Raw genomic sequence first — 27,483 nt, 5'->3', positions numbered from 1 at the left:
TAACAGTCAAGAGATGTAAGCATTCCCCACTGCTTCTGCTTTCCAGGGCAACAAGGAGGGCATGAGTGGAGTTCTCTCAGAGAACAGGCCTTCCCCTCCCTCTTGCCAGAACGGTCAGAGGTTTTAGTAAGTTCGGATGGGAGGAAGGAGGGGTAACTTTCAGAAGAGGATACATGAGTGCTATTTGAGTAATCACTGCCCAGGCAAGGCTTGTGTTTCGTGAACCCGGATGGCTTGGCTTGTTTGAGGGGGAAACAACTATCCAATAACTACAATACCCCCTGCATGTGCTGTGATTTAAATAAGCCACCATGCCTTACATAAGCCATGGGAGCTTATCATATGAACCAGCCCAATGACATCACTATCTACACCGTCAACAAGGTACAAAGCCGTTACATCTTTTTCCATTTTCTTCTGTTCATGCTAGATTTTGCTTATGTAACTGCAAAGCATCCATACACTGAAGGCATATTAATGATTCCACAAAAATAGTGAGCAATGACTCCACAATTGTACTGCCTCAAGGTTTCACACTTTTATAATATTTTGCTGTCAGAATGTGGATTTTTTTTTAAAATGTTGCCTTTCACAGAAGACAACTTAAAGAGCTCACACAGATAGCATACTGACCTTGCTTTGGTATCATCTTGTAGCGAACAAAACTTTTGTCATATGAAATACTTGCATATAGATAATCATGGATATTAAGCCATATAGGTAATTTTTTCCCAAGGAATATTTTACGAAGATGCAGATCAACTTCTTTAATTCCATTTAACAGTCTTTATTGCGTAACCACTATTTTATAGGTGCTTTAGAAACAATCTATATTTACATTCAAAGTATAGTAAAGGCACATTCATTTATACCTTGCTTAAAAAAGGTCTTCCATGGGGACAACTTTTAAGATGTTGACATTTTCATCTTTGACTACATACAAATCTAGAGGAATTTTTAAGTGGAGCTGTCATGTAGACCCATGAGATTAAAGTGTTCAGATAGAGATCTAATGTACAAATGTCAAGTACAAAGCTAAATACAAACAATAGATTTTTGTAATTTAAAACCAAAAGTATGACTGCATGGCAAAGTTGCAGCACATTGAGCACATCTTAGGATATGACATTTTTCTGGCACTTAATCTATGCAAAATATTTAACATCCCTAATTTCTGTAAATCCCATTTTTATAAATTAAATCTTTTCCCATTCCCACATGGCAAATAGTACCACAAGTAAGTTGTGTGATAGGTAAAGAATAGTAGAATTTACATCTTCCAAAAAGCTTAAACATTTGGTAAAATCTCTAGTCTTATATTGTTCTCCTGTAACAAGTTGATATCTTAGGAAGAATTTGATGAACACCTCTGAAGAAGTAAAGTATGGCAAGTATCACAAACTCGTACAGGCTTTGGATAGGATGGGAGTGCAAGTTCATTGCTGGAACAAGTGTTGCAAAAGATGTGACCGCAGTTTCGACAGTGGTGCTGCAAAGATAGTTAGACAGCCATGACTATCTAACGCATACTATTTAAAGCAGTGCTGTTTAAATATTGTATCCAAGCCAAAGAAAGTTATGCAGAAGTCCTACTAAAATCAATGGAATGACTTTGTCACAACGATTTCCTCATGTGCTAGTAATTTCTCTGTCTTATGAGAAATAAGCCAGAGGGGCATAGATTGGGTTGAAATCAAAGGAGTTCTGAACAAAAAAGGCTTAAGGTCTTGATCCACAGTCAATGAACTCGACGTAATTTCATTCTATTTATAAGGCTGTTCTTGAACAAATACATTATTGATTGCACCTAATATGTGGTTTCCTGGCTTAATAAAAAGACTCAACCTCTGAATGTACACAGCTTACGACCTGCATGCCTAAAGGAGCTCCTCCTCCTACACAAAGCACCAGGTGAAAACTTGGTGCCAAATGTATACTTGCTGATGCAGCAATCCTAAATTCCATGGAAAATCAAGCATTAATACATGAGCTTAGAGGCCCAAATGTACTTTAACACACTTTCATCTCTAGTACTCCTTGTTGCAGTTAAAGGGAACTGCGGCTTTACAGATTGTCCTTTAATAGAATGTTAAAGAAAGCAACACTGAAAGTAATGTTGCTTTCTTTAACATTGAAGGCTTGCCATCCATTAACATTACCTTTCTTCTTGAAATGGAGAATTCTTTCTCACATTGCTTACAGTGGGTTGCTTCATCATCTTTTAGCCAGGTATGGCCCTAATATTCAAACAAAACCAACGTTATTTTAGTATTCTGCTTCTAAGATTAACTTATCACTAAACTGTAGGTTTAGAAGGGGCATCTAGGCAATCCACCCCTTCAAAGCCAGATGTAGGAAGGATCAATTATATTTTGCTCCTCCCAACAGACTTAGGCTTCAACCCTATCTATCCACACTTGCATGGGCCCCACTGAACATAGTGGGATTTGCTTCTGAGTAAACATGCACAGAATTGTGCTGTTACATAATTGACAATGATTCTTTGGATTAGAGCATGCCATGTTTAGGACAAGAAAGAATGACGTGTTTTCAGCTAGTAGGACAGGTTTGATAATGCCCCACCCTATCCCAGATAACTCAAGCACACTGTGTCACGTAATGCTACAGGGAAAGATGCAAATAAAATTGTAGTAGCCAGATTCTGAAATCAATCTTAGTATATTGTTAAAGCTGGAATACCTTTAATGCTTTATTTACTTCTTTAATATCTTCCATCTTAAGCTTGGATCTAGAAAAAACATATTAAATAAATTTGTAGTGATTTGAACAGTCTTAAAGAAAGCCGTATTTTCTTGTGAACCTTACAATGTTAATGTCATCCCTGCACTGCAGATGGGAATGCAGCTGAAAGAGAATGGTGTGCCTAAAGCCATCAACCGAGTTCATAACATAGGAACTCCCTGGTTTGAATCTTGCCTGATTCATGGTTCCTTCACTTACTATGCTACATACCAGCTCTCAATTTGCTGAAATGTTTCTAGAAGGAACACATTCCAAATTTTAAAGACAGTAAGATCCTTTTCCAGCCACCTGTACTTCCATTCCAGCAGTGGTTCTCTAAATGACTTCCTCTCTTTGCAGCAGTCACGCTGACTTTTAACAAAAACATTCTCTGAGCCACTTCTGGCTTTACATGACAACCTGAGCTCCATTGTGTGCATCTACTACATGTTTTAGGGCTGCACAGCTGGCCTTGACACTTTCACCAGTTTACTTCAGGAAATACGGTGACAAACACAACTGCCATATCAAGTGAAAACCAGCTTTCTAGTAGAAATAGACCGAGGATCCCATGTTAAAAGGTCTTCCAAAATATATAGATCCATGTCTTAATAACTACATGCCATTCCTTTTATGATAGTTCAAAAATGCAACTTCTAAGAATGCAAGATGAAGGAAACGGGGCCTAGATTAACAGGAATTATTAGAACATGCTTACTGGCTAAGGTGAAGCCCCATTTCTTGAAGGGCCTGTTCTTGTTCTTCACAGATTTTTTCTAACTGCTGCTTCTCTTCTTGCAGTTTTCGCAACTCCTATAAAACACACACAAATATGAAATGCCGTGTATTTTTTTTTTATTAGGGATAAACCCTCCTTTCCTATTTTAGGCTGATTATATAAAAACTGAACTGGGCAGGGAGGGAATAAATTACTTGCATTTGCAGCACTGCACTGTTTTATTGTAAAGTCAATAAATGCTGGAAAGCCATTCCATGAAGATCTCCTGTAGCATTAATCAAAGGCAGCGGCTGACTGCCAGTACCATGAAGAAAAGCACTCCAATATACTGTAGAAACTGTGTATGGAATGGTCGCCTAGCCTTAGTGCATGGCGTTCCTGCCAAAAATCAGCCTGACCCAGACTGAAGAGGATGCACAGGACAGCACCCTTGCTAACATTAGAAGCTGCCTTCTATTGAGCCTGACCATTGGTCCATCTAGCTCAGGATTGTCTCTGGCTGGCTCTCAGGCAAGAGTATTTCCTCAATCCTACCTGGATATGTCTGGAACTTTCCACATGCTAAGCATTAAGCTTTCCACATGCTAAGCATTAAGCTTTCCACATGCTAACCATTAAGCTATCGCCATTTCCCAAATGTGGAGTACTGTAATTACTGCATTGTAACTAAATTCCACAGGTGAGAAAAGGCTGGGATGAAGGGAAGACTCTAGTCCTTTGCCCATCCCATCAACCTAGCAATCCTCTGCCCTTTCCTGGAAATTTCACCTGGGTTGTTTTCTCTCCAACAGTCCATTGGTGCTGGTACTCAACTTTCCCCCTTCTCCAATACTAGCCTCTCTTCCCGCATTGTCCCCTCTCGCTCTGGCACTCTCTCTCTCCTTCCCCCTGCTGCCCCCCATGAAGTATTTTATTCCATAGAAATTAATGGCATCCACTCACTCCCATAGAAGAAAGAAAACATGGGGATACGATTGGGGTGGGGAGTAACCCTGTTCTCTGCCTTGGGTGATCCCAGCTGTTAAGAATCATGCCTGCTCCTTACCTGTATAGCCTCATCTGTTTCAGCCCCCTATTCAGTCAGCTATACGGTGTTTTTTAAAAAAAATTAAAACAATAAAAAGCATCTAGGAAAATTCAAAGGAAGTGCACTGATGTGATCATTTTTTTTCAGAGTGGAATCAAGTTGTGTCCCTCTGCCTTTAGAAGGCTTCCGTCAGTTCCCCCTCTCCCCTGTAGTGTGCCGTTCCTTCCAAAATCTGCTCCAGAGGGTCCATCACTCCCTGGAGCAGATTTGGGGTACAAGGAGGGAGAGGGGATCACCTCTTCCCTATTCAGATGACGGAAGCCTTCCACAAATTGGATTCTAGCCAAAGTGTGTTTAGTATTGTTATTAACAGTACTTCACTGGTAATTAAGTTTTCCCTAGCCAGTAACTTTAATATAACAACTTTTTTCATCATAAAGGAGAGAATTCTCTGAACATTGTCCATTAGCTGAAAGGCACCCAAGTTATTCCCCCCCTTACTCTCTAGAAGGAAATTAAATTTCCAGCTCACTTACTTTTTTCAACCCTTCTACTTGCTGCAGTTCAGTTTTTAGTAAAGTCGTTGTGTCCTTCTCCTGATGCAGCTCTTGTTGCAGAGTCTGTCTCTGTTCTTTCTCAGATTTTAATTCTCTCTCAAGAGTTGAACTGTTTAAATTTCAAACAAGCAAGCCCTATGTTACAAAGTTTGTTTTCCAACAATGTTGAACTAGCTGGAAATTGTGAAATAGGTATGGAAGGGTATGAATAATATGCTCTTTTCATGAGTTCACCAAACAAGGGGTTTGTATTTCTGTGTAGGCAGGCGCTGGGATCTAGAGAGCTACTCTAAGGCATGTTCAAGAGCTTGCCAGTGAGATTCTGGGTTACATTTCTGTTGAACAGCACACCCTCATGCTCTATTGCAAACAACTTTTGGAACTCCCATCAGTTTCAAGAGTCATTTGTCATGTGGCTTGGGGGAGAGGGAGGCTGCTGTTCAAAAAATAGATTCAAAGGCCTGCTTGTGGGTGCACCGAACCAGCTGCGCAGTCTGTAGATCCTGGCCAATAAAGTCCCAGCAAGTTAAGTTCTGGGTGGTTCCAGACAAGGCTTTTATGGTGCCATCAGCCTGCCTCGTTCACAGAAGTTTACGGGTGTATGTGTATTTTCAGACGACAAGGTCTTTCATTCATAACCCTCCTGGGTTTTCCCATCACTTCTTCCGTCTTTCCTCTTACCACAGAAAATCCATTAAGGAGAAAAAGACAGAGCTTCTGCATGATGTCTTCTATTTAGTAGTGTTAGGAGTCCTCTGTCTTGAAGCACCCCCACTCTTTTAAACTATAAGCACAATCCACCTGGGACCTTTTACTCTGTTGGGTTTTTAATTGTGTTTTAGGGCACAATCACTCAGAAGCCCCCAAACTTAGAGACTTCTGTGTTTCCTATGCCCTGCTGCACTGGAGCTGGCAGGGAAGGAGGAGCGGTGGAGGCGATCTTCACCTCTCTGTCCTCCAATCTCCTGTATCTTTGCTAGATGGGTGTTTCAGTCCCTCTAAGCGAAGGTGCTTCAGAGGGGGAGGGAAGGAGGCTGGAGAAGGCTCAGGATAAGTCGTATCCTGACCTCTCTGGTCTCCTCCCCTCCCCACGTAATACCCTTTCCTCCTCTGAAGTCGCTTTTCCGACCTTGGAGAGGCAGCTGGAGAGGGCTGTGAGGGGAAGAGGTCTGGGGGTGGATCCCTGACTCCCCCTTCTGATGTTGGAGTGCTGTCTCCAACCTTGGAAGGGTTTTCCTAGCCATCTTATGGTGCCTGGGATGCTCGTCAAGGAACCACAGGATTGCTCTCTAAATGTATTTGCTTACTATTGTTTTTACCAAGTTTTATTAGTGGTTGTAAGCTGCCTCGAGGGCCATTTTTGGTGGAAAGATGGGGCACAAATCAAATAAATAAATCAGGTTCAACTTTGTGCTTGGCCAGTGTCGATCATTTTGGTAGACTTGTGGGGGGGAAGCCTCAGGTCCACTATCTGCAAAATGGAACAGTGGCATTCTCACAGGCCTGTTGTGCATATTAATACAAGAATTATTGTACAGCACCCTGCATGTTCAAAGTGCTTTGAATAGTAAACAGATGTTTGGTTTGGTATAGGGAAGTCCTATCTAAGAGGACCCAAATGCTTTAATGATCAAGTTACGTTATATATTGATGTAACACCACAGCATTTAAATGATCTTAGTTCCAGTAACCACATTTCTGTTCTCAAGATCATCTAGGCAAATTTGAAAATATATGGATTTTTAACAAGCTAGGAAAACTAAAATATTTGTGATGGGCTTCTGGTATTTGTGAGTAGGATGTCCTCAAGGACATCCTTCCTTTGGACTCCACTCCTGTCCATTTTTCCTACATTGCCCCCATAGTCAACTTTTTTTCCTCCAGTATTCCTATTCCTGCCAAATGTTTTCAAATTCTAAGGAAAAAAATTCTGGGTTTTGGAACTGGAACAGATTATCACAATTTACATATACTCTGATGGGTTCGGACTGTTGAGGAAAGAGCTTCTTGTGTTCATAGCGGAAAGCAAACATGAAAATATCAATTTAGTATGCTCAGTAATCAAGAAGGCAGATTCAGTGTTAGAAATGGATATGAAAGGGACTAATAATAAAACAGGAATACATAAGCATATGCTTATATAGATGCTATACATACACTTAAGGTGCAGTCATATTTACGATACGTTACACAGTTCTTTCCTTCGATGCCCCCACAAGTAAATGATCAAAGGGGTCAAACTCCTTTACCTATCCTTACAGGAAACAAGTTAGGTTGCTTTACTTAAGAGGCAACATGACAGAAGTTTATAAAATCATGGTCCATGTGGAGCAATTCTGACTACTTCATAAAACTAGGGTAGAAAGAAAGGGCAAAGGCGAGTTTACTGGTGCTGGTCCCCTGTGAACTAGTTCTGAAGTTCTGCTAGGAAAGTTAAAACTCAAACACATTTTTATTTCCTGCCCTCCACCATCCTCACTAAAGAGGGATGAAGAATCGCAAACTTCCTCCACATACACAAGTTTATCGAAGATATGGAGGAAAGCATTAGAAATGACACTTCACAAAGTATACAGCACACACTTTATCAGAAGCTATGGTGTAAACTAATTTTGTCTGGTACATGGCAGGGCTTGTCATGGCAGGGCTGGCCATCTCGTGGCCCTTCAGATGTTTTGGACAACAGTTCCCATCATCCCTCACCATTAGCTATGCTGGCTAGGGCTGATGGGAGTTATAGGCTAAAACATCTGGAGGGTCACAAGTTACCCACCCCTGAATAAAGGAATCCTGAATGGTGAGTGAGTGTGAGTGACAGACAGAGAGTGTGAAAATTATACACACACATGCACAGTGATCCTCCATGTCCAAAACCCTGCCAGCTCACAACAAGTTAGAACAGGTGGTGGTGTCAGGAGGTTTTTCCAGAGAGCTCTCTCCCCCCCCCCCCCCCCCCAATTCCAACAGGGAGGAAATTACCTGCGCCAGCTCAAGATCCACCCTCAGAACGCCCAGTTCCAGGCCCTACTGCCAGCGGTAAATCTATACCGGTGGAGTTTTCTGAGACCATACCGTGGGCCACCAGGGCACACGCCCTCCCCCCACACCTGGCAGAGCTCCTCCTTGCCTACAGAAGGACACTTCCATGCCCTCCTAATCCTCTTCACCCAAGAGGTATAGGCGTTAGGATTGCTCTCTTAATGGCTTACAGATTTTTTAAGGTATCTGTTTAAGTTGTAACACAGTCTATTAAAACAAATAAAAATATAAGAAAAGATAGGATAAAGACATCAGTGCTTCAAATAATATATAATGCAAGAATACCACTTGTTATCCAGTTGGATCAGTTGTTGCTTCAGGGTCTCAATTTTGCCACCTAGTTCTCGTTTCAGTTTGACAGTTCTCTCTTCTGCAACTTGCCTGGCCTTTTCTGCATGTTGCAGTCTTTAAAAAACACACAAAAAACATACACTCACACAGAAGTTAGTGATCACTATGTTGAATTATGCTGATTTTTGTCCTTCACCAGAGCTACTGCCTCTGAACACTTCCTTATCATACATTAACATGTTATACCATGCTGTAAGTCAGAGCAGGGCAGGCAATCTTCTCAGCACTCTGGTCCATAGATATAAATGTTATCCAATCTAGTGCGGCACTTTGTTCATTAGTCCTAGCCCAAGGAGCTTCTTCCATCAGCTCCTAAAGAGACCAGCAACAGTTTGAGGGAAACTACTGGGCAGCTCTTCCCAGGGTTATTTAAGACCTGTTTGCCCTGTGGGAAGGCAGAAGAGACCGAAGGTGGAGAACTCAGGCCATCAGCTCCTGAAACGACCTTTAATGGCCTTAAGAGAACTCTCTGCTGTTCTATATTTTATACATAGCTTTTTAACATTTTAAAATGTAAACCACCTTGGGTGCCTTGGCAATGGAATAAAAACAAGTTCTTAACTTACACATACAATCCGCTCCGTCCCTCTTCCAAATTCAGAGTTTCTTGTCCCAGCTCTGGACATCCCAAGCCCCCCATGATTCTCCCTTCCTCCCTTGATTTTCCACCTTTTCTGCTGCATGTCTGCCTTCCCCAACCTTCAAACACTGATCTATCCCTCTCCAGCATGGAGATATTGCAAGGCATGTTGAGACTAGCAAAATGCCAGGCAGTACCTCAGTGTGTGGGCTGCCATCTGCCTAGAAGACATTTCCATCAGAGCAATTTCAGCTGGTTGGGAAGAAGCCAGGTGAAATGAACCTGATGGAACCATCTCATTGGCAGCTTGCAATGCACAGGCTGTCAGCTGATCACACCACAGACACTGCCTGGCATTTCTCTAGTCTGAACATGCCTTACAGCGTTTTAGATCCTGGAGACAGAGGTGTCATTTGGAGAAGGCAGATATGTGGAAAACGGTGGAAGGGTGTGTAAACTGGGAGCATAGATGGGTAAAGGAGATTAGGGGAATGCATCAGGGAGATATTCATGCCTTCACTAGAAACAGCTTGTAGTAAACTAGTCGTGGATCACTGGGGAATTAGAAAAGTCACAGGTTGATCAGGCCTCTGGAAAGAGTTACCTGTCCTCCATTTGCTTCACAGAAGCCATCATTTGATCTGTTTTGCCCTCAAAGGATGATATTGTTTCTTTTTTCTGTTGCAATGAGCTCTCTGCATTCTGGAGGGAAAGAATTTAAGCAGCTCATGTCAAATTAGTCATTCCCCAAGACTTCAAAAACCAGTGCCAACAGTAAGCAGAGAGGTACACAGGCACTGCAGTCTCCACCTCCTTGCCCAGTCAAAAAACTAGCTTAGTCAGACAGACACCAACACTTTTCCTAGAAATCACTTTTGTTCCTGTGGAAAGGCTGTTGCAATGAAATAATTTTTAACCAAGTAATCACCTGCCTTTCAACCATAACATGTGAAGAGGCTGCTCCACTCTTTCTAGTAGTCAGGAAGTTACTCTCCTCCTAGTCACAAAGAGTGTGAATGAACGTACCCACACCCACTACGCATTCCTGAGTAGACAAGTGGGCACAAAAAGCATATAACGTATATTATGGCTGGGTTCATACGAAGAGGTAGGATGGTGACATCGGGACAGAATCCTGATACTGTACCTAACAGGATGAACATTCCCCAGGGAATTAAGAATAAGGGTAGAGAGCTGCTGTATTACTGAACCAGAAGGTATTGTGCAGTAGAGGCAGTGGGCTGATTTAGACACAACATTCCTGGCTTCCTAAGTCATAGTTTCCCAAGCTGGGCCTGAGTGCTGGGACTGCATGCTCCCTCTCCCTTACCAACTTCAGGATATCCTGATTTGTTTAAACTAGAGTTCTCCATTATGTCCATGGACCACCAAATTAATCATCTTAAAGCACAGTACACATTCAAGGTGCTATGTAGATAGCCATTTACTTCACACACATACCTGAGATTTATTAAACATCTGCAAATTGATCGCTTTAACTTCCTCCAGCTGCTGGCGAAGGGCAACCAGAGTATCTTGTTTTTCATGAGTATCTTTCTCCAGGAGTTTCATGGCAATTTCCATTTCTGTTTTCATGCCAATCTGTAGCTCCAGCTCTTTTTCCAGCTCCTTCAAAATTACAAAAATGCAGAAACACAGAAATTAAACATTTGCTGCACTGGGTAAAATGTCAGCCATGTTTGGGAGCAAACAAGTGAAAGGAAGTTGTGTTTCTAACAGATGACACAACCTATTTCTTCAATAGAAGTACAGTGGTTCGTATCCAAATAAGGCTGCTTCTGTATGCATGCTGGGACATTTTAGGCTTCCCCTCTCCCCTCCTTTGCCCTGTGTGAGGGTCAGGAGACCGTCTGGTGTAGCACCCAAACAGAAAAAGGGGATGTGCCCTGTGTGTGCCCATGGAAGCACTTCATGCAAGTGCACAGGATTTTTGGAATCATGGTATGTGGAAATTGGGAATAAGTATTCCCACAATCCACCAGCAGATCTAGTCCTTCATAGGAAGGACTAGATAAGGAAGCCAAGATTTGCACTGGATAATCAATTTCTTTTTTCTCGACACTAAACAAGATTTGGAAATCCAAAAAGAATTCTATAAAGATTAAAGGAGAAGCCTAATAACGACGCCCTGACTTGTTATAACTGTAGCCAGCTTTTCCAGTTCTTTCGTGCTGGAGTGTGATATAGTGGAGAACTGTATGAGCACATGCATGTGCAAAATCCAGCACTGCGCACTGACTCCCCTCCACCAGTGTTCCACCACCACCACTGGAATTCCTTGTGTCTTCACCTGTCTGTACACTCCATCATACTGGCTCTTGTTAATGTTTCAAACCTGCCCTGGCATTTATACTTCAGCTTTCATTGTGGAATACCACTATTTACCCCCTTTTGTCTCACCTGAGTTCAGCAGCTCATGAGACCTACTGCATTATAGGCTTGGAACACCACAAACCAAACTGAATACATGAACAATTATTCATTGCTAGTCAAGGAAAAGTGGTATCCCACCATTCGAACTCTTTTCTCCTCTTTCAGTTGCTTCCAGACATCACTGTACATTTCATCCAGGCCTTGCCGTGACTGCTTATAAGTTTCCAGTTCAACTTTGGTGTCCTGTTTAGTTACCTACAATACAAAATGGTCTGAGAAATTTGCCTACTAGTAGAAATGTTTCTACAAGAGAAGTTATGGCTGATTACACGTTATTTTATACCTATGGCCAGTACTGCCAACAATATATTGACCTGGTTCGCATGATCAAAACACCCATCATGGGTTGTTTAGGCCAAAGTGAACCACAGAGCATGCTTTTTGCATATTCATCCCTTGACTGGGGGTTGTCATTGCATCTGAACAACCCTCTCATAACCTTACAACAGACCATGGGTAATGTGAGGGTTCGCATGACAGTACAACCCCGGTTGGGGGTTGAATATGCACAATACCGTCTGGCATGCACTGTAGCTCACCATGGCTTAAACAACCTACAGTGAGCTTTTCTGATTGCGCAAACCAGCCCACATCCTCAAAGGTGTATATTAAGTTTTAGTTTCCGAAATTGTTGCAGTTAGCTTAACAACACTCTCAACCCTAATCTATTTGCTTCACTAGAGAAATGGCACAGAGAGCTGACTCTTCTACTGAAGTGAATGGGGAAGCTCTCTCCTAGAGGAGCTCTGTGTATGCATCCCAGCACATACAGAAGGGCTCTGGATGGAGGGCAATACTGGCAGAATGAAATATGGGAAGTATTTCAAAATACTGCATTCTGGGATTAGTTTTCTTTTAAAAAAGAAGGAAAGACATGTAAATTTTAAAGAGAAAAACAGGATTGGATCCAGGCTCACCACACTGTGAACTGAAGGACTCCTTCCATTCACTGAGATCCAGCAAGGCTTCCCACTGGAGGAAGACAGCAGGGTGGCCATTTTCTCTGATTCCTCATTCCCCCTGCAGCTCCCCCAATCCTCCAGGAGGGTGTGGGAAGTGGTGCTGGGGGAAGGGGAAAGCAGAAAAAATCATTGCCCCACCCCTGTCCTCCAGCATTGGCGGCACTCTGATGAGCACATGCTTGAATGCAATCCACTGTCTCTTTACCAGCACAATGAATCATTGTCATGATGTCTCATAGGACAGATAAAGGATTACTTCTCCCTCCAGCCTATGCAATGGATTGTATATATGGTTTGTAACTATTATGAGTATGTTGTGAGCTGCTTCTCTTTTGAAAGATAAACAGTTAACATTAACAAAATGAACTACTCAAGTCTCCTAAGTAGTCTTCAAGCATATAATCTCTACAGTTTATCTGACCTCGACATGCTTTTCACTTCGTTCACGTATTAGTTCATTTTCCTGCTTCAGCTCCTGCTGTTCTTCCTGAAGAGCCCTGATCCGATCTGTTGCTGCTGCCAGCTGGCAAAAGGGCGGCCAGGGGTGGGGGGGTGATGTGGGAAGAGAGAATAGAAAGAAACAGCCAGGTATCATCTGGATGAACATAAAAACTTGCCACTCAACTGTGGCACAAAACTAAAGACCTGGCAAGGTCATTATCTCATCATTCAGCTGCTAAGACCAATGCACATGACTGGAATAATAATAAATCAATACAGAAACAGGTTACCATATCATGGATTGGATCCAGCACTAGCTGTCCACCAGCAGAACGGAAACCACTGGTGGAATGGATTTCCCTTCTCCTGTGTAGCCCCCTGGACATGTGCCAAATCTGCTCTGGAGGGTTGGGGACCCTCCGGAGTAGATTTGGGGTGAGTGTGTGTGTGGGGGGGGGGCGGTTGTCAGGGGGAAGCAAACAAAGGGGAAGCTTTGTTGCATGCGCAGAAGTCCACTCACATGATGTTGGATCTACCCCTATGCTTTGACATCAAAGCACTACACTTTTCAGGAAGACAGTATGAGAGTCAGAACCTCTCACTGTCTCAAACTTGCAACATTCTTCTCAGTCCAGTTACCATGGAAGGGTTGTAGCTCTGCATGCAAGAATGTCCCATGTTCAATCCCTGGCATCACCAGTTAGAGATGGAAAAGACTCCTGTCTGAAACCATGGATAAGCAGTGCCTGTCAATGTAGGCAATACTGAACTGGATGGACCATTCATGGATAGCCACTGCCAGTCAGTGGGTGTAGATGATACTGAACTAGATGGACCAATGGCCTGACTTGGTATAAAGGCAGCTAATGACTGTGGATCTTTAGGTTGTATTCTAACCTAGAGAAAGTGAACTGTATGGCTTTCCTCACCGTGATCTTTCTAGCTTGCTGATTCATACAAGTTTTTGCTCCGCTCAGATCCTTGTGAGAATCATTTGATGACTATCAGTTTCAACAAGGAAGTCAATACAAATGGGTAAGAGGAGAAAGCAGAAGACGTAAGACAGAAATAAAATTCATCACCACCAACCTCTTCCTGGAGCTTCGAATTGGTTTTCTCTAAGCATTCTATTTTGGTCTGTAGATCTCCAACAGTGCCACTGTAACAAAAAATCAGCAGTATCTGTTTTAATTCTAAATATTCAAATGTCAGTCCAAAGAGGAAGTCTAAGTGACCAACACTGATCGTAGTTTTTCAAAACATTGTTTGTCAGTGTTGACAATTTAGGCAGGAGAATGCAAAACAGTACTATTGGATTATAAGCACAGGGAGAGAATTTGGTGGGGGAGAAGGATATGAGGTTGACCAGGCACAAGACCAAGATGGTAAGAGGAAAAACGGCAGGTCCCTCTAAAGGTATAGCATCGTTTATATTAAAATGTTGGACTTCACACAGTAGAGGGAAAACAGAAGCATTAACCAACAAAACCTACCTTAGATGGCGGTTAAGTTCTTCCACATAATGTTTCTGATCAAGCACAGCAGTAATTCCTCCATCTCTAGTATTGAAATAAAGGTTTTTATTTTTTCAGAATACCCATTTTTTTTCAAGTGCTACTTTTATATTAGATAACAGTTGTCATACTAGAAGCTACATTTCATCGCAAGGCTGCAAATGCTGTTCCCTTATTTGGAACCAGTACGTCTCATAAGATGGGCTCCATATTAAAAAAGAATGATTCATTCCAAGGAATTAAAATCAACCTGACCCAACATTTTGACCATCAGGGTTAAATATGACTGTCACAGCAGCAAAGATAACTACATTCCAAAGATTAACTATTTTATCGAAAACTACTTATTGATATGAAAAGGCAGATGACACACCAATGTGTCAAGACATAAGGAAACTGGTGTCAGGAATCCTCAAGCCAGAAGTGCATGTATGATATTCTACATACTTGATTTATGCTTCTCTAATCATTTACCAGTATCTATTCTAAATTCCATTTCCCTCCCTCCCACAATCTGAAGGCACTAGAGAAGGCCCCAAAATCAACTGTGCTCATCCCCTACATAATTTTTCATCACGGTCTATGAAACAATTATTAAGAACAGAGGCTCAACTATACATACTCTTTGCCATTGTCACTGTTCTGAGTATCCTTAAGGTACAAGGAAAAATCAATCACTGCAACCTGAAAAGACATATTAGATGTATACAATCTAATTTGGTTAACAACATTGTGGCCAGAGTCCTGCTCAGATTAACTATGTTTTACTTATTTTCATACCTGTTTCACATTAAAATAAATGAGGTTTATGGGAATAAAAGGTTGATGTGACAACATGTTTGTCTTTCTCGATAGGTATTATCATTCCACCCCTTTCTACAGGACACCGATTTTCACGGCCTCAGATTAAAGACAAATCCTTAGGCTCCTTGCTTTCTCTGATGCAGTTTGGCACTGAATGCTTAGCAAGCTTCCCCCTCCTTGTTTTGTTCTGCCCCATCTAATGAGCTCCACAGCTATTTCCCAGAACAGTTGCTAGAGGCTGCACAGATCAGTGAATTACTCTGGAGGTATGGCCAATCTTACACATAATAAGGGCCTACTTCACACCAAAGAGACACACAACGGCCTTTACAGCCTGGAGTTTTCTCCATGTGGTACACTTCTTGCCATGCATGTCTGTCAGTTTTCCCCATACTAATGAAAACACTTTTCTCTCGTGGATACTGGGATGGATCCAGACATGCCCTTCCACAAACAGAATAGTTCCTTCTGTTATTGGAAGGCACGCCACTCTGATCCTGTGGAGGCTCCCACTTTGGGGGGGGGGGAGAGGCAATTTTGCTGATCCAGGCCTCCTCCCAGGCTGTTCCAGAGGATCCCCCAAACCCTCCAGAGCTTTTCAGGAGACACAGAGGGAAGGGGAAATTGGTGAAAATCCTCTCTCCACAGGGACAGGATGTCCCATGAGCAGCACTCCACTCATGATTACTCTGGATCCAACCCACTGAGTACAGATAATGCATATGAAGAACTGAATACTGAAACATTATATAAATGCTACTATTTATTCACAGCTGTGTAAACTTAAGGTTTTAAGACAGATTGACTACCATAGGCCTACAGGGTTGTGAATCAGGAACATTACTCCTTAGTTAACAGGGATGGTATTCACCTGGGTATCCAAATCTTCTCCTTTTAAGCAGAGATTTGCATCAATGACATTCAACCCCACCAGCAGACCTACGATCACAGCTCCTTCCTCTTCCATCATCAAGGCACCAGGTTCATAAAATTCGCTAGGAAAGAAAAAGATTCTTAAGAAATATTTAAGGGGGTATTTTATTACCCGCCATGGCAGAAGACTTACTTAAGGACAATTCTGAAAATATTATACTGAGGTCAGCATCTCTTACCCACTTTATATTTCAAATACAAACATTGGATTGGACCAGCACAAGCATCTGCAAACGGAAGGCTCCTTCAGTTAGTGGGAGGCCTTTGATCCAGCAGAGCTTTCCTGCTGGCTGAACAGGGGGAGGTGGCAATCTTCACCAATTCCCCCTCCCTCTGTAGTCCCCTATGTCCCCTGAAAATCTGATCTGGATAGGCAGGGGAGATGGCCCTGAGTGCTGCAGAAGGCAGGGAAGCAAGAAAAACTGACTCCCCCACTTTCTGTCAGCAGATAAGACTCTGGATCCAACCATTTAATTTAAATGTTTTTCTGGTTAGCAAAAAATGTTATTCTGGAATATGGAGATACCTCAGCAGATTCTTGTGGTCCAGGAGCACTTTCAGGTAGTCTGCCAGTTTCTTTTGCATCACAGCAAGATAAAGCCACGCTCTGCCCCTCCCTACTGGGGTCCTACAATTCCACAAGAACACCAGGCATCGAACATGTCAAATCACTTATATAAAAGGAATCAGATAAACATTTTGACTATTTTAGCATGAACTGCACTTGCAAAAAGCATAGTATCTATTTCCACCAGGAGATTAATGCTTACTGGAAGAGACAGAAAAATAATTTAAATATTTAGGCCTGTACATTTTTAACTTATTTTATTTCCTTTAATTGATTAATTGGTTGACTATCAATTAATATTAACAGTATAACACCTTTTAATAGAAGATTTATTTAATTCTTATTTAAATAAGAATTATTTAACAAAGGGAATATGGACTGATGGTTTATTGCTAGGGAAGTCATATATGTAAGGATGAATAGATCATGTTCAGGGTCCTACTGAGTTCAGTATTACTTTTTTCCTTTGCAAGACAATTCTGACAGTCTTAAAATGTAAAATATTACTAGTAAATGAATTAAAAGGCATAGAGAAATGCGCTTAGGCTGTCACTGTATACAACAATGGCATCAGCACTTAATACACTTCAATAAAGGATAATTTCAGTGAAAAGTTCCCATCTCTGTCCTGAAGGTAGCGAGATCATCTGGCTAGGCTAAAAAAAACCAACTCATAAAATCTTATTAAGGTACTGTAAAGCATTATAGTCTTGTCCCTTTCAACAAGGGAAGTTGGGCTATTCCATCAGTTCTGCTGAGAGACCCACTGCCTTTGGCCTTCCCTCAGCTGTCACCTAGCAGCAGCCATTCCAACAAGCTATCTGAACTGTTTCCATCCCAGCTGGTCATTATCAGAGCTGTAATCTAACTTGCTTTCTCTCGCCTCCCTCCCCATCCCTTATTCCTTATGTGACATGTCTTAAATTTAGATTGTAAGCCTGAGGGCAGAGTCTGTCATGCTACTTATCTTCGTAAGCCACTCTTGCTAAAAGATTGGGGTATAGATGCTATAAATAAAACACAACCTTTCCCCCTTATTAGCCCCAACCTGAATCTGTTTCAACTCACTTTAACTCTGGCAGATTTCTGACACTTGTTGCTAAATCTGATGCTTCTGGACAAAGTTTCTCCACCAGTTCTAAAGGTCCAAAGAATGATTTGTTCTGCCCAATAAAACTCTTCTTAGCTAGTTAAAAAGGGAGCAATAGGCAAAGAAATATTACTTTAGTTCAGTTCAATGCAAATAAAGCAAATATCCACAAAAGGAGAATTAGGCGACAACCCTAAACACATTTACAATGAAGTGAGCCTCATTGAACACAGTATGATTTACTTCTGAATAAAAACCAAATAGGATTGCTCTATTAAGGTATTTTCACACCTCACACTCAGGCTGCAATCCTATGCTCACTTACCTGGGAATAAGATCCACTGAATCCAGTGAGGTTACTTCCAAATACACATATAGGATTGAGCTGTCAAGCTCTTTAAAAAAATCTGTTTTTTAATATATTATTATATAATGTGGCTAGAATGAACATTCAGTTCAAAAAGGACTATCTGTCAAATAATAGCTACATTCACGTATGCACAGAAATAGCAGGAGAGAGGTTCAAAAGCATCTTTAGTACCACATGTGACTACGGCCTCATGTTATTAAATTTGTTCCATTTTTCAACCCTTAGCATTCAAGAACAACGTCCAATAATGGACTCAGTGGATGGACATCTAGGGTGCAATCCTATGCAGGTTTAGACAGAAAAAAGTCTTACAACTCCCAGCATTCCCCAGCAAGCTATGGCTGACTGGGGAATGCTGGAAGTTGTAGGACCTTTTTCTGTCTAAACCTGCATAGGATTGCACCTTAACTTGCTTTATTGCCACTTTTGTTTTCTTAGTAAACAGAGGCAGGTTGACAAATGAGTCAAACTGTGGATTCCATTTCAAACACATAATTCCTCTTCTCTTTATCCATTACTGTTTTTAAGCATTTTATCATGGAGCTGTTACAGAAATGCGCTAGAACATTTTGAATAAGTTCTAGACGTACCTGGTGGTTATCCTATGTTTATGTGAACACTGCTAAGACAGAAAGCCACAGTACTATTTAAATATTCTTAAGTGGCAAATACACAAAGCAAACTCACCTTTAAGTCCATGCTTCAGACAGTGTTCCATTACCACAAAGAACTGTTGGAGGGGCGGGAAGTCCGAATCAAGAGTCCTACCCAAAGTCAGAGCTGACTGTATTAAGACTTTAATGCTCAGTTTCATCATATTCATGAGATTTGAACGCTCTTCCATCACGTATTTGGCTGCTAAACATATGAAGACATGCACATGAAAGAAGAACTGATGTGCAGGTTTATTCTCAAATATCAAACCTCACAAACAATACATTTCTAACATGCAATATTATGAAAAATGTCCTGGGGGCAGGGAAGCAGTTACAGAAAGCTAAAAATGTTCCAAGATTTGTTCAATTCATATATCAGGGATTATATACTCGTAAACAAGATAGCTGAGAAACCATTTTGGTGCAACCGTTTGAATCCCATGTCAGACCTCTCCACAAGTACATGGAGAAGGACTTTTGAGGAGGACAGAAACATCAGCCAGTCAAGGCTATATTTATCATCATCATCTCTATACCATCCAACAGCCGAAGCTCTCTGAGCAGTTCACAACAATTCATAAAAATTACAAACCAAACAAACAGGGAAACCCTTTCTGTCTTGGTATGATCTACATTTTGCACTGAGAAGCATGCACCTTAGCTTCCTAGGAAGGCTAAAGAAGCCCTACATAGGAAGGGGACGGAATAACTGGCCTCCTTACAGCATGTTTTCCCTCCTGTGATAAGGCTCCTATTCTCTGTGGTCTCGCATTCTGCACACATATTTTGGCTGGTCAGTGCTGATACGCTTCCCGAAGGCAGGTTCTCTCGGCAGGCTGATCCTAACAACCCCTCCGCACTCACGCATCCCCCCCCCCTTTATTCCCCATTGGTTTCTCACCTCCACCTGCGTTACCGGAGCAACACTTCCCACCCCTTCCAAGTCCAAAGAGAGGCCCCTCATTGGATAAAAGCGCCCAAGTCTCTGAGCCCCTTCCTGAAAACCAATTAAAACTCTGGGTGCACAATCCCGACGCCCCGGATTGGCCACGCTTACTGATCAGCCCGCCCATGTTCCGACTGGTTAGGAAAAGCTCGACGTCCCACCCCAACCTCGATTCTCAATGGGTATGAAGACAACTTGGCATAAGGAGAGCGACGCGAAATTGTAAACAAGGGACGTGGGAGGGGCAGCGCAAGCGAGGGGCGCCATCTTAGTTGCTCGCCGCCTTTCGTGGCGGCGGCTTTACAGGCAGTTTCTCTCCCGTCTGTTGTCGTGGAAGGTCGACCCCCTCCCTTCACTTTTCAGTGGGATTCTCCTCTCTTGCTCTCAGAAAGACAGGCTGTGGTCTCTCTCTCTTCGCCCGCGGGGGAAACCTCAGTTTCTGCCCTCTCAAATGCCGCATTTTCATTTTCAAATGCCCTTTGTGCCCCGTTTGCCCAGAATCTCCGCCTCACTCATAAGAACAGCCATGCAGGAGAACCAGCATTCTGTTCACACAGTGGCCAACGAGCTGCCCACGGGAAGCCCACCAGCAGGACATGAGTGCAACAGGACCCACCCACCCATGTTCCCCAGCAACTGGTGTAGAGGCATACTGCCTCTGATACTGGGGGCAGCACATAGCCATCAGGACTGCTAGTCATTCATAGCCTTATCCTCAATGAATTTGTCCAGTCCCCTTTTAAAGCTGTCCCAAATTGGTGGCCATCACTACACCTTGTGGAAGTGAATCCCATAGTTTAACTGCGCTGTGTGAAGAAGTACTTCCTTCTATCTGCCCTGAATCTCCCACCAAAAAGCTTCATGGGATGACCCTGCGTTCTAGTATTACATGAGGAAGAAAAATGCCCCGTTCCTAGAGGGCTTTGCCTACTGCAGCCTCTGAGTAGTAATTTCGTGGGAAAATTGATTCAAGTCCTTTATTCCTTCCAGCAACAGTTCCCAAGATGACCCACCTCATGGGGTTGTTTTCATGACGATGTTAAAAGTATGCGAAACACTTCAAGCACACTAAAAAGCCCAAAGGTGCTTCCTATTTGCTTTGCTCCTCTAAATAAATTTGCACTGACCATTTCCACTGGAGGCATTCTCTCTCTCTCTGCTCATCTACCCACTCCCTTGGCAGGGCTGTTGTTTCCACAGCTGTGTGCAGAAATGGAACAGTGGAGCTTTCCTACCACTGCCACTTCAAGCAGGGTGCCTCAAGGGGTGCCTCCCCACTTGAATGTCTGCCTCATGCAGTTATTAAAGGCACGTAAAGTCTGTCAGATAAAGTTAAACTTAACAATGTGTTCCCCACAGCTTTCAAGGCTTTCCCCACCATGGCTCATTGACTACCTGGTTCTGACATAATCAGACAGAAAGGAGAAATCCCTCCCCCTCCCCCATTATTCTGATGGGCAAATAAATGGGCATGTTTTGCTACTTTCAATAAGTAATGATAAACTATTATGCAATGGTAACTCTTATACTCTCACCTTTGGATGTATTCCATTTGTTTCATCTTTCTATGCCACCCTTCCTGCTAGGAAATGCTGATTTCTTTCTACTTCCACCCACTTTCAACATCAAATCCTGATGTAGTCATTGTAAAATGCAAGGCTGCCAACAAAACATAGCCTGCATTTACAAGATGCTGCTAGACAACTCTGTGGGTTTGAATTACATGGAGAGAATTGCTTACCCAATTTTAAAAGCTATTTGAACAGTTGTCTATTAACTAGGCATATTAATAACTACAGAGTTCAAATCCCCAAAATCAAGACCTTAAAATAATTTACAGCACAATTTAAACCAGATAAGTTTTGTATTCTTTTTAGGAGCCACTTTGTTTCTGTTTGGCACTTACTGTAACTACATTATTATTTAAATGCCAGCAACTGGGGCTATGAGAAATGTGAAACTAGATCTTTCAGAAGTTGCTGTCCTTGGCCTTATAGGGTAGTGAGGCTATAGGTTAGCCACTTGCTCCTAACGGCACATTAATATATGGCCAAATTTATGATGGACAAAGTGACTAAATGTTACTTTATGAGAAACTGGATGATTTCCCACTGAATTTGCTACATGTAGGGTTATGTGCACTGCACATAAGTACCAAGGTGCTTAGGCACTATCCACTAGTGTGGATTGTACAATGGACAGAAGGAAAGCGGTATGCAGACACTACTTGCAAGTTTGATTATATGAACTTAAGCAAGGCATTCTGAACTTACATGGGTTTTTGCAAGCTTTAAATGTTGATCTGCAGAGAAATCATTGCACTACTTGCTTAGCTTTAAAGTTAAAATGGCCAAGGGTGCAACCCTTTGCATGTTCAGACAGCTGGCTGGGGAATGCTAGGAGTTGTAGGAGTTTTTTCTGTCTAAACATGCATAGGATTGCACCCTAAAGTAGCCTAAGGCCTGCGTTGCAGAATTCTAACAGACTAGCCAAAGGAATGATAGACTGAGCTGCAATCCTATGCATGTCTATTGAGAAGTAACTCCTATGGAGGTTAATGGGATTTACTCCCAAGTAAGTGGTATAGGCTTGCAGCCTTCCTTGGAAGAAAATGCCTTTGCAATTAAAATGATTGTGAGCGAGTTGTTTGTTGTATTGGACAAATACTGTACCTAAACTATCAGCTCAAATGAAGTCTATTTTAGAATAGTTGAGCTATTTCAGTTGCATTTCATTTTAAATTGAGAGTCAGAACCAGCTTTAAGTGTGAAAGCAATTTTTGAGTATACATATTGGGGCATTTAATAATACCAGTTCATACAAAACTATGTATAGAACTCTTAAAAGTTTAAGATACTTCTGACATTGATAAAATGTAAATATATGCTTCTTCTAACCCTAAATATAGTTACATATATACACTGAACTTAAGTGTTTATTCAGAAGTGAATCCCTCTTGAGTTAAGTGCAGTTTATTCCAAATTAAGTATGGATAGTACTGCAGCCTTAGTTGGAAGCTACTCGGATTGGTATAATTGGAGCTTATTTCTAAATAAGTGTGTACAGGACAACAGCATGAAACTCACAATAAAATATTTCTGCTTTCATTTATAACCTCCTAATAATTCTGGAGGAGAATATCTCCAGATTAGTCTGGAAACAAAGATAGGCAACCTTTTTGGCCCTGTGGGCTGCATGCAGTGCCGGGTTATGGGTTAGGTCCACACACACGGATGCCCACTCACAAGCATGCATACATGCGTGTGCACGCGTGCGCACACGGACGCACGCACACACTCTTCCTCTTAGCCAGCTCTCAGCATGCAGGGATGGGGGCAGGGGCGGGTTCAATCTACCTTCCCTTCATGCTGAAATCAAGGAATGGGATCACGGAGAGTAGAATTTCTGCATCAAGATCGCAGGGCAGGGGGCAAAGGTAAAGCTTCTCCTCCCCAGTGATCCTGATCCAGGAAACTGGTGCATTCTCTTCCCTGCAGCTGATGGCTGATCAGCTCGATAGTGGGGAAAAGTAGGCAGGATACCACAGGCCGCAGAGAGAATGTCCAAGAGCTGCATGTGAGCTGCATATGTGCTCTAAAATGTGGCTGAGTGTAACTTCAAGAAGCAACTTCAACATAAACCATATCCTTCACATGTCCTTGTTAAAGAGAGGTTATTCATCTCTAGACATCAGCCATACAAGATGGTAAGAGAATGTCCAAGAGCTGCATGTGAGCTGCATATGTGCTCTAAAATGTGGCTGAGTGTAACTTCAAGAAGCAACTTCAACATAAACCATATCCTTCACATGTCCTTGTTAAAGAGAGGTTATTCATCTCTAGACATCAGCCATACAAGATGGTAATAACACAGAGAATGAATATTTCTTAGGCTGTACTAAGAATAAGTTAATTCCATGTAGAAGTGTGATGGGATAAAGTATCTTTTTCTGCATATTTTGCATCTTCCCTCACTTCAGGACAGCTCTCTGTTCCTGGCAAATTTCATGTTCTCAGATACAACTATCTGGTACTATTTGATACTAAACGTTTGTATTTATTACTACCATGTTAGAGCCATTGTTGTGCACTGTAAAGTACACTGAAATCACATGATCCCTGCTCAGAATGAATGAACAGGATGACTTGAGATATTCTGAGTTGTTGGAATATCAGAAAAATGGCAGGTGACCAAAAATCCATAAATCAAGTAATCCAGGGTATCCCACAATTTTGGACGTTGGTACAATCTCAAGATAAGACTTCTGGCTTTGTAGAGTCTATCAATGGCCCATATAAATCCTTGTCTACTAAGTTACAAATCCAATCATCTGCCAGCCAATATCCTTTAGTAATTAGCAAAACAGAACAATTACTATGTAAGAAGATGAACCCAGAGAGAACTTTAGAAGTTGAGTGTGCAAATAACAATGGTGAAGGGAAGGTTATAACTTATCTTCTTGATTGTCATACTGAAATATTCAAAACTTTTGAGGTTTGTTTTTGTTTGTTTTAAAGTATGAACCTGCAGAAATCAGCGGGGGGAACATTTCAGTTACATTGTACTTTCCATCTTGGACTTTAGGGTTATGTTGCTTTAAATGGGATCACAGAATTCTTAAGACTCCCTATGCAAAGTGGAATTAATAAGTTTGATCATATTTTTAAAAGCTTGATTAGGGTGTTTTCCTTTCTTCTTACAAAAAAGCGCAATACCTCCTATTTGGGAGTGTATTGTATGGCGTAATGCACCAGTAATTAGGATATGCTTGTTATCTTAGGTGGTGTACACAGGCCTATAAAATGCCACAATAACCCAGTTAGTCTTGGTCGGTAACATCTATAACTACTGAAATTCTAGGCTACTTTTTTCTTGGTTTTTGATGTATTTGTATATATTTATATTCAGTTTCATTGATTTCCCTGTGTCATTCATACATTCCACTTTTGTGACATATTTTATACCATTCATTTAATCCATACTATTCCTACATTCAAGGTTGGAAACATGTTTTAATATTCCAAGGTGGCCACATCACATGTTTAGTCACATCACTAGATGTTTGCAGGAGTGGAAGAATGTTAGAACTCTTACAGTCAGGTTTTATCCAGTGTATTTCGGTGGGACTTTCCTCTCAAGAGAAGCTGCCAATTCTATGCACACTTATTTGGGAGTAAGCCCCAGCGAATTTAGTAGGATGGATAACCTCCTACATGTGTAACCTTAGTACACTTGCAACACTTTTGTGTGTCCCCCACCCCAAGTTTCCTACATGGCTGTTTTGAAATTTTAGTGCTAAATCAGACATAGACAGTACCATAAGAAATAGGTACCATACCATATTGTATGGAGATCTGCACATAATTTCTGCATATGGATTATGCAGCGCACTCTAATTCCAGAATTCTCTGATCCAGTAGGCATCTTGTAAGGATTGTACATGCTGAAATTAGCACACCCTAAATTCTGCCAAAAATCATGTAGAGGCACCCTAAGGCAGGGGTGGGCAGAAAGTAGATCTTGAGATGTTTTGGACTTCAAGGCATTGACCCTTGGTCATGCTGGCATCGACTTCTGGGAGTTGAAGTCTAAAATGTCTGGACATCTACTTTATGCCCACCTCCTGCCCTAAGGAATGCTTTTCTATTAGAATTGTGTTCCATCTCTTCCTCTCATAATTTACATTTTATTCTCTTAAAATTAATTTAATAGTTAATTTTCCAAACTAGAACATCTCCATTTCTCTTTGCCTTTGGATTGGATTTTTTCCCATTGGAAAATTATAATACTCTAGTTGTTGTAATACTCTAGGCCTATACACAATAGTAAGTTACAACTGACATCCATTAGCCATATTTAGAATTCAGTGAATTTCAAAAGTATCTTTTTAAATAAGCTTAGGGTGCAATCCTATGCATATTTAGACAGAAAAAATATTTAGACAGAAAAAAGTCCTCCAACTTCCAGCACTCCTCAACCAGCCATTCTGACTGGACGAATGCTGGGAGTTGGAGGACTTTTTTCAGTCTAAGCATGGATAGGATTGTGCGCAGAGTTGCCTAGATTTAGGAGTAACAACTTTATGCCAGAATTATTCACAATTATATTTTCTTTTCATATATTAATCTAAGCTGTTTTCAACTTATAAAGGGAAATAGTGCAGTCATATTGCAACTGAGCTTAATTCTCAAGAAGTCATAAGAAAAGTAAGTCCAGTTGCAAATGTCACATAATCCGCGGGGGGGGGGGGGAGAGAAAGATGAGAAGATACTCAGAACTAAAGCTACAGTCCCTTACATCAAGATAAGTTAGCCCATTAAACAACATAATAGGAGAACCAAAACGAAGAGTATGTACTTCACAATAACATTAAATACCTCCAGACTAGTGTACCACGAGGTTTAGCCTGAGTTAAGGTTTCCTATAGTTTAGCGCTTTAGGGCGCACCCCTCTGTATATTTATACAAACAAAGTCCTACAACTCCCAGCATTCCCCAGCCAGCCATCCTGTGTGGGGAATGCTGGGAATTGAAGGACTTCTTTCTGTCTAAACATGCATAGGATTGCACCCTTAATCTATTTTCATTTCCAAGGTTCACCCCTACTACATGTGGAGAATATGCAGAGTGCTTTTTCTGTATCAGCAGTACCTACAAGCAAGGACCACAGTCTGGAATTTAAGGGAAGCACTTCCACGCCAAATAAAATGTATCCAATCCAGGCAGGCTCTTGCATCTGGGCACTTCTCCTTCGAGAAAGCAGCTTATCACAAGATAAATACTTTGTAGGAATTGAGTCACACTGAAAATTTTCCTTTTGGAAGTGCCTAGTAGGCAGTGTCTGTTCGGCCGCAATAAAAGCCACCTAAAAACACACACACCCCAAATCATTATTTCATAGAACGAGCAATAAACATAGCCATACTTGGTTTCGCTGTGCTGTCATTGCTGACTGGTTTGGGAATGAGTCCTGCCAAGGCAGCAGACTTCAGGGCATTCCCATAGCTCACTGCGAAGTTTTCCGATGCTTTCCTGGCCAGCGACAAGATGGGAGCCGACCACCCCGGCTCTTCGGCCCCTCTCTCTTTGCCATCGCTCTTCAGCTCAGACGTGCTGGGGATCTGGGCGCTATCGATGACTTCAAAGTCCTCTTTCTGTTCCGCGGCAGGTACTTTGCAACTCTCCCCTTCTTCAGCCATTTTCCTTGTGTCATATGACACGAGTCATGAGCACTCGCCTTCAGCAGCCACTTCTTCCTGTCCCGCAAGACAACCTGTAGCTGAGGAGAGTTGCGTTTAAAGAGAGATCAACCCACTCCCTGAACTTGTACACGCTTCCCTTGCAGGGGTCTTTCTCCCCCACCCCACAGCCTCCTGTTCAACGTTGCTTGATTTACGCTTCACCGTAGTCGGAGCAATCCTATGCCTGTTTACTCAGACTGTTTACACAGTCCCACGGTGCTCAGTGGGGCTTCCTGCCCGCCGGTCCCAATGAACATGGTGGGACGTACTTCAAAGTAAACGTGCTCAGCGAGGGTCCCCTGTAGTGACCAAGATATGTGCTGTCAAGGTCTTCGTAGCCGCCTGGCATAAGAATAAGGGAGTCACCCGCCACCTGCTAAAAGTGCCGCGTTCAAGTGGCTACTTCTATGTTCGGAGTGAGGGGCGAGGTATCTAGTAGATACTTTCTATAGCGCAGTCGCAATTAAATG

General features: G+C 42.0%; 1 protein-coding gene across 6 annotated transcripts; it reads right to left on the bottom strand.

Annotated features, from left to right (window-relative positions):
- Positions 1-514: 514 nt before the first annotated feature.
- RUFY1 (RUN and FYVE domain containing 1) lies at positions 515-26,980 on the bottom strand. Of its 6 annotated transcripts, none has more exons than XM_084839092.1 (18): positions 26,698-26,980; positions 18,859-19,045; positions 17,780-17,897; positions 16,670-16,771; positions 16,082-16,205; positions 15,029-15,090; positions 14,386-14,451; positions 13,982-14,051; positions 12,873-12,974; positions 11,568-11,684; positions 10,497-10,664; positions 9,640-9,737; positions 8,390-8,509; positions 5,045-5,174; positions 3,461-3,555; positions 2,701-2,749; positions 2,160-2,237; positions 515-1,489 (listed from the first exon to the last, which is right to left on the bottom strand). In XM_084839092.1, exons 1-18 carry the CDS (start codon positions 26,716-26,718, stop codon positions 1,346-1,348), a joined length of 1,851 nt encoding a protein of 616 aa, XP_084695218.1. In that variant the 5' UTR covers positions 26,719-26,980; the 3' UTR covers positions 515-1,345. The 6 variants fall into 6 exon arrangements, with proteins under 6 accessions (XP_084695218.1, XP_084695214.1, XP_084695220.1 ...); XM_084839088.1 differs by having other exon boundaries at positions 18,859-19,029; XM_084839094.1 differs by lacking the exon at positions 26,698-26,980 and adding an exon at positions 21,309-21,398 and having other exon boundaries at positions 18,859-19,029.
- Between the last annotated feature and the right edge of the window lie 503 nt (positions 26,981-27,483).

Source organism: Heloderma suspectum, chromosome 2 (assembly GCF_057233095.1).
Source record: "Heloderma suspectum isolate Gila_16-S chromosome 2, 16-S_ref, whole genome shotgun sequence".
NCBI classification, from domain to species: Eukaryota; Metazoa; Chordata; class Lepidosauria; order Squamata; family Helodermatidae; genus Heloderma; species Heloderma suspectum.
This window is presented reverse-complemented; position numbering and strand designations above follow the sequence as displayed.

Excerpts from the sequence above, each read along its gene's own strand:
- RUFY1 (XM_084839088.1), bottom strand. The coding sequence starts at position 26,971 with ATGGCTGAAGAAGGGGAGAGTTGCAAAGTACCTGCCGCGGAACAGAAA. Across the intron at positions 11,685-12,872 it reads GAAGTGAAAAGCATGTCGAG|GTAACTAAACAGGACACCAA; the intron begins GTCAGATAAACT and ends TTTGTATTGTAG. Across the intron at positions 3,556-5,044 it reads AAGTAGAAGGGTTGAAAAAA|GAGTTGCGAAAACTGCAAGA; the intron begins GTAAGTGAGCTG and ends TGTGTTTTATAG.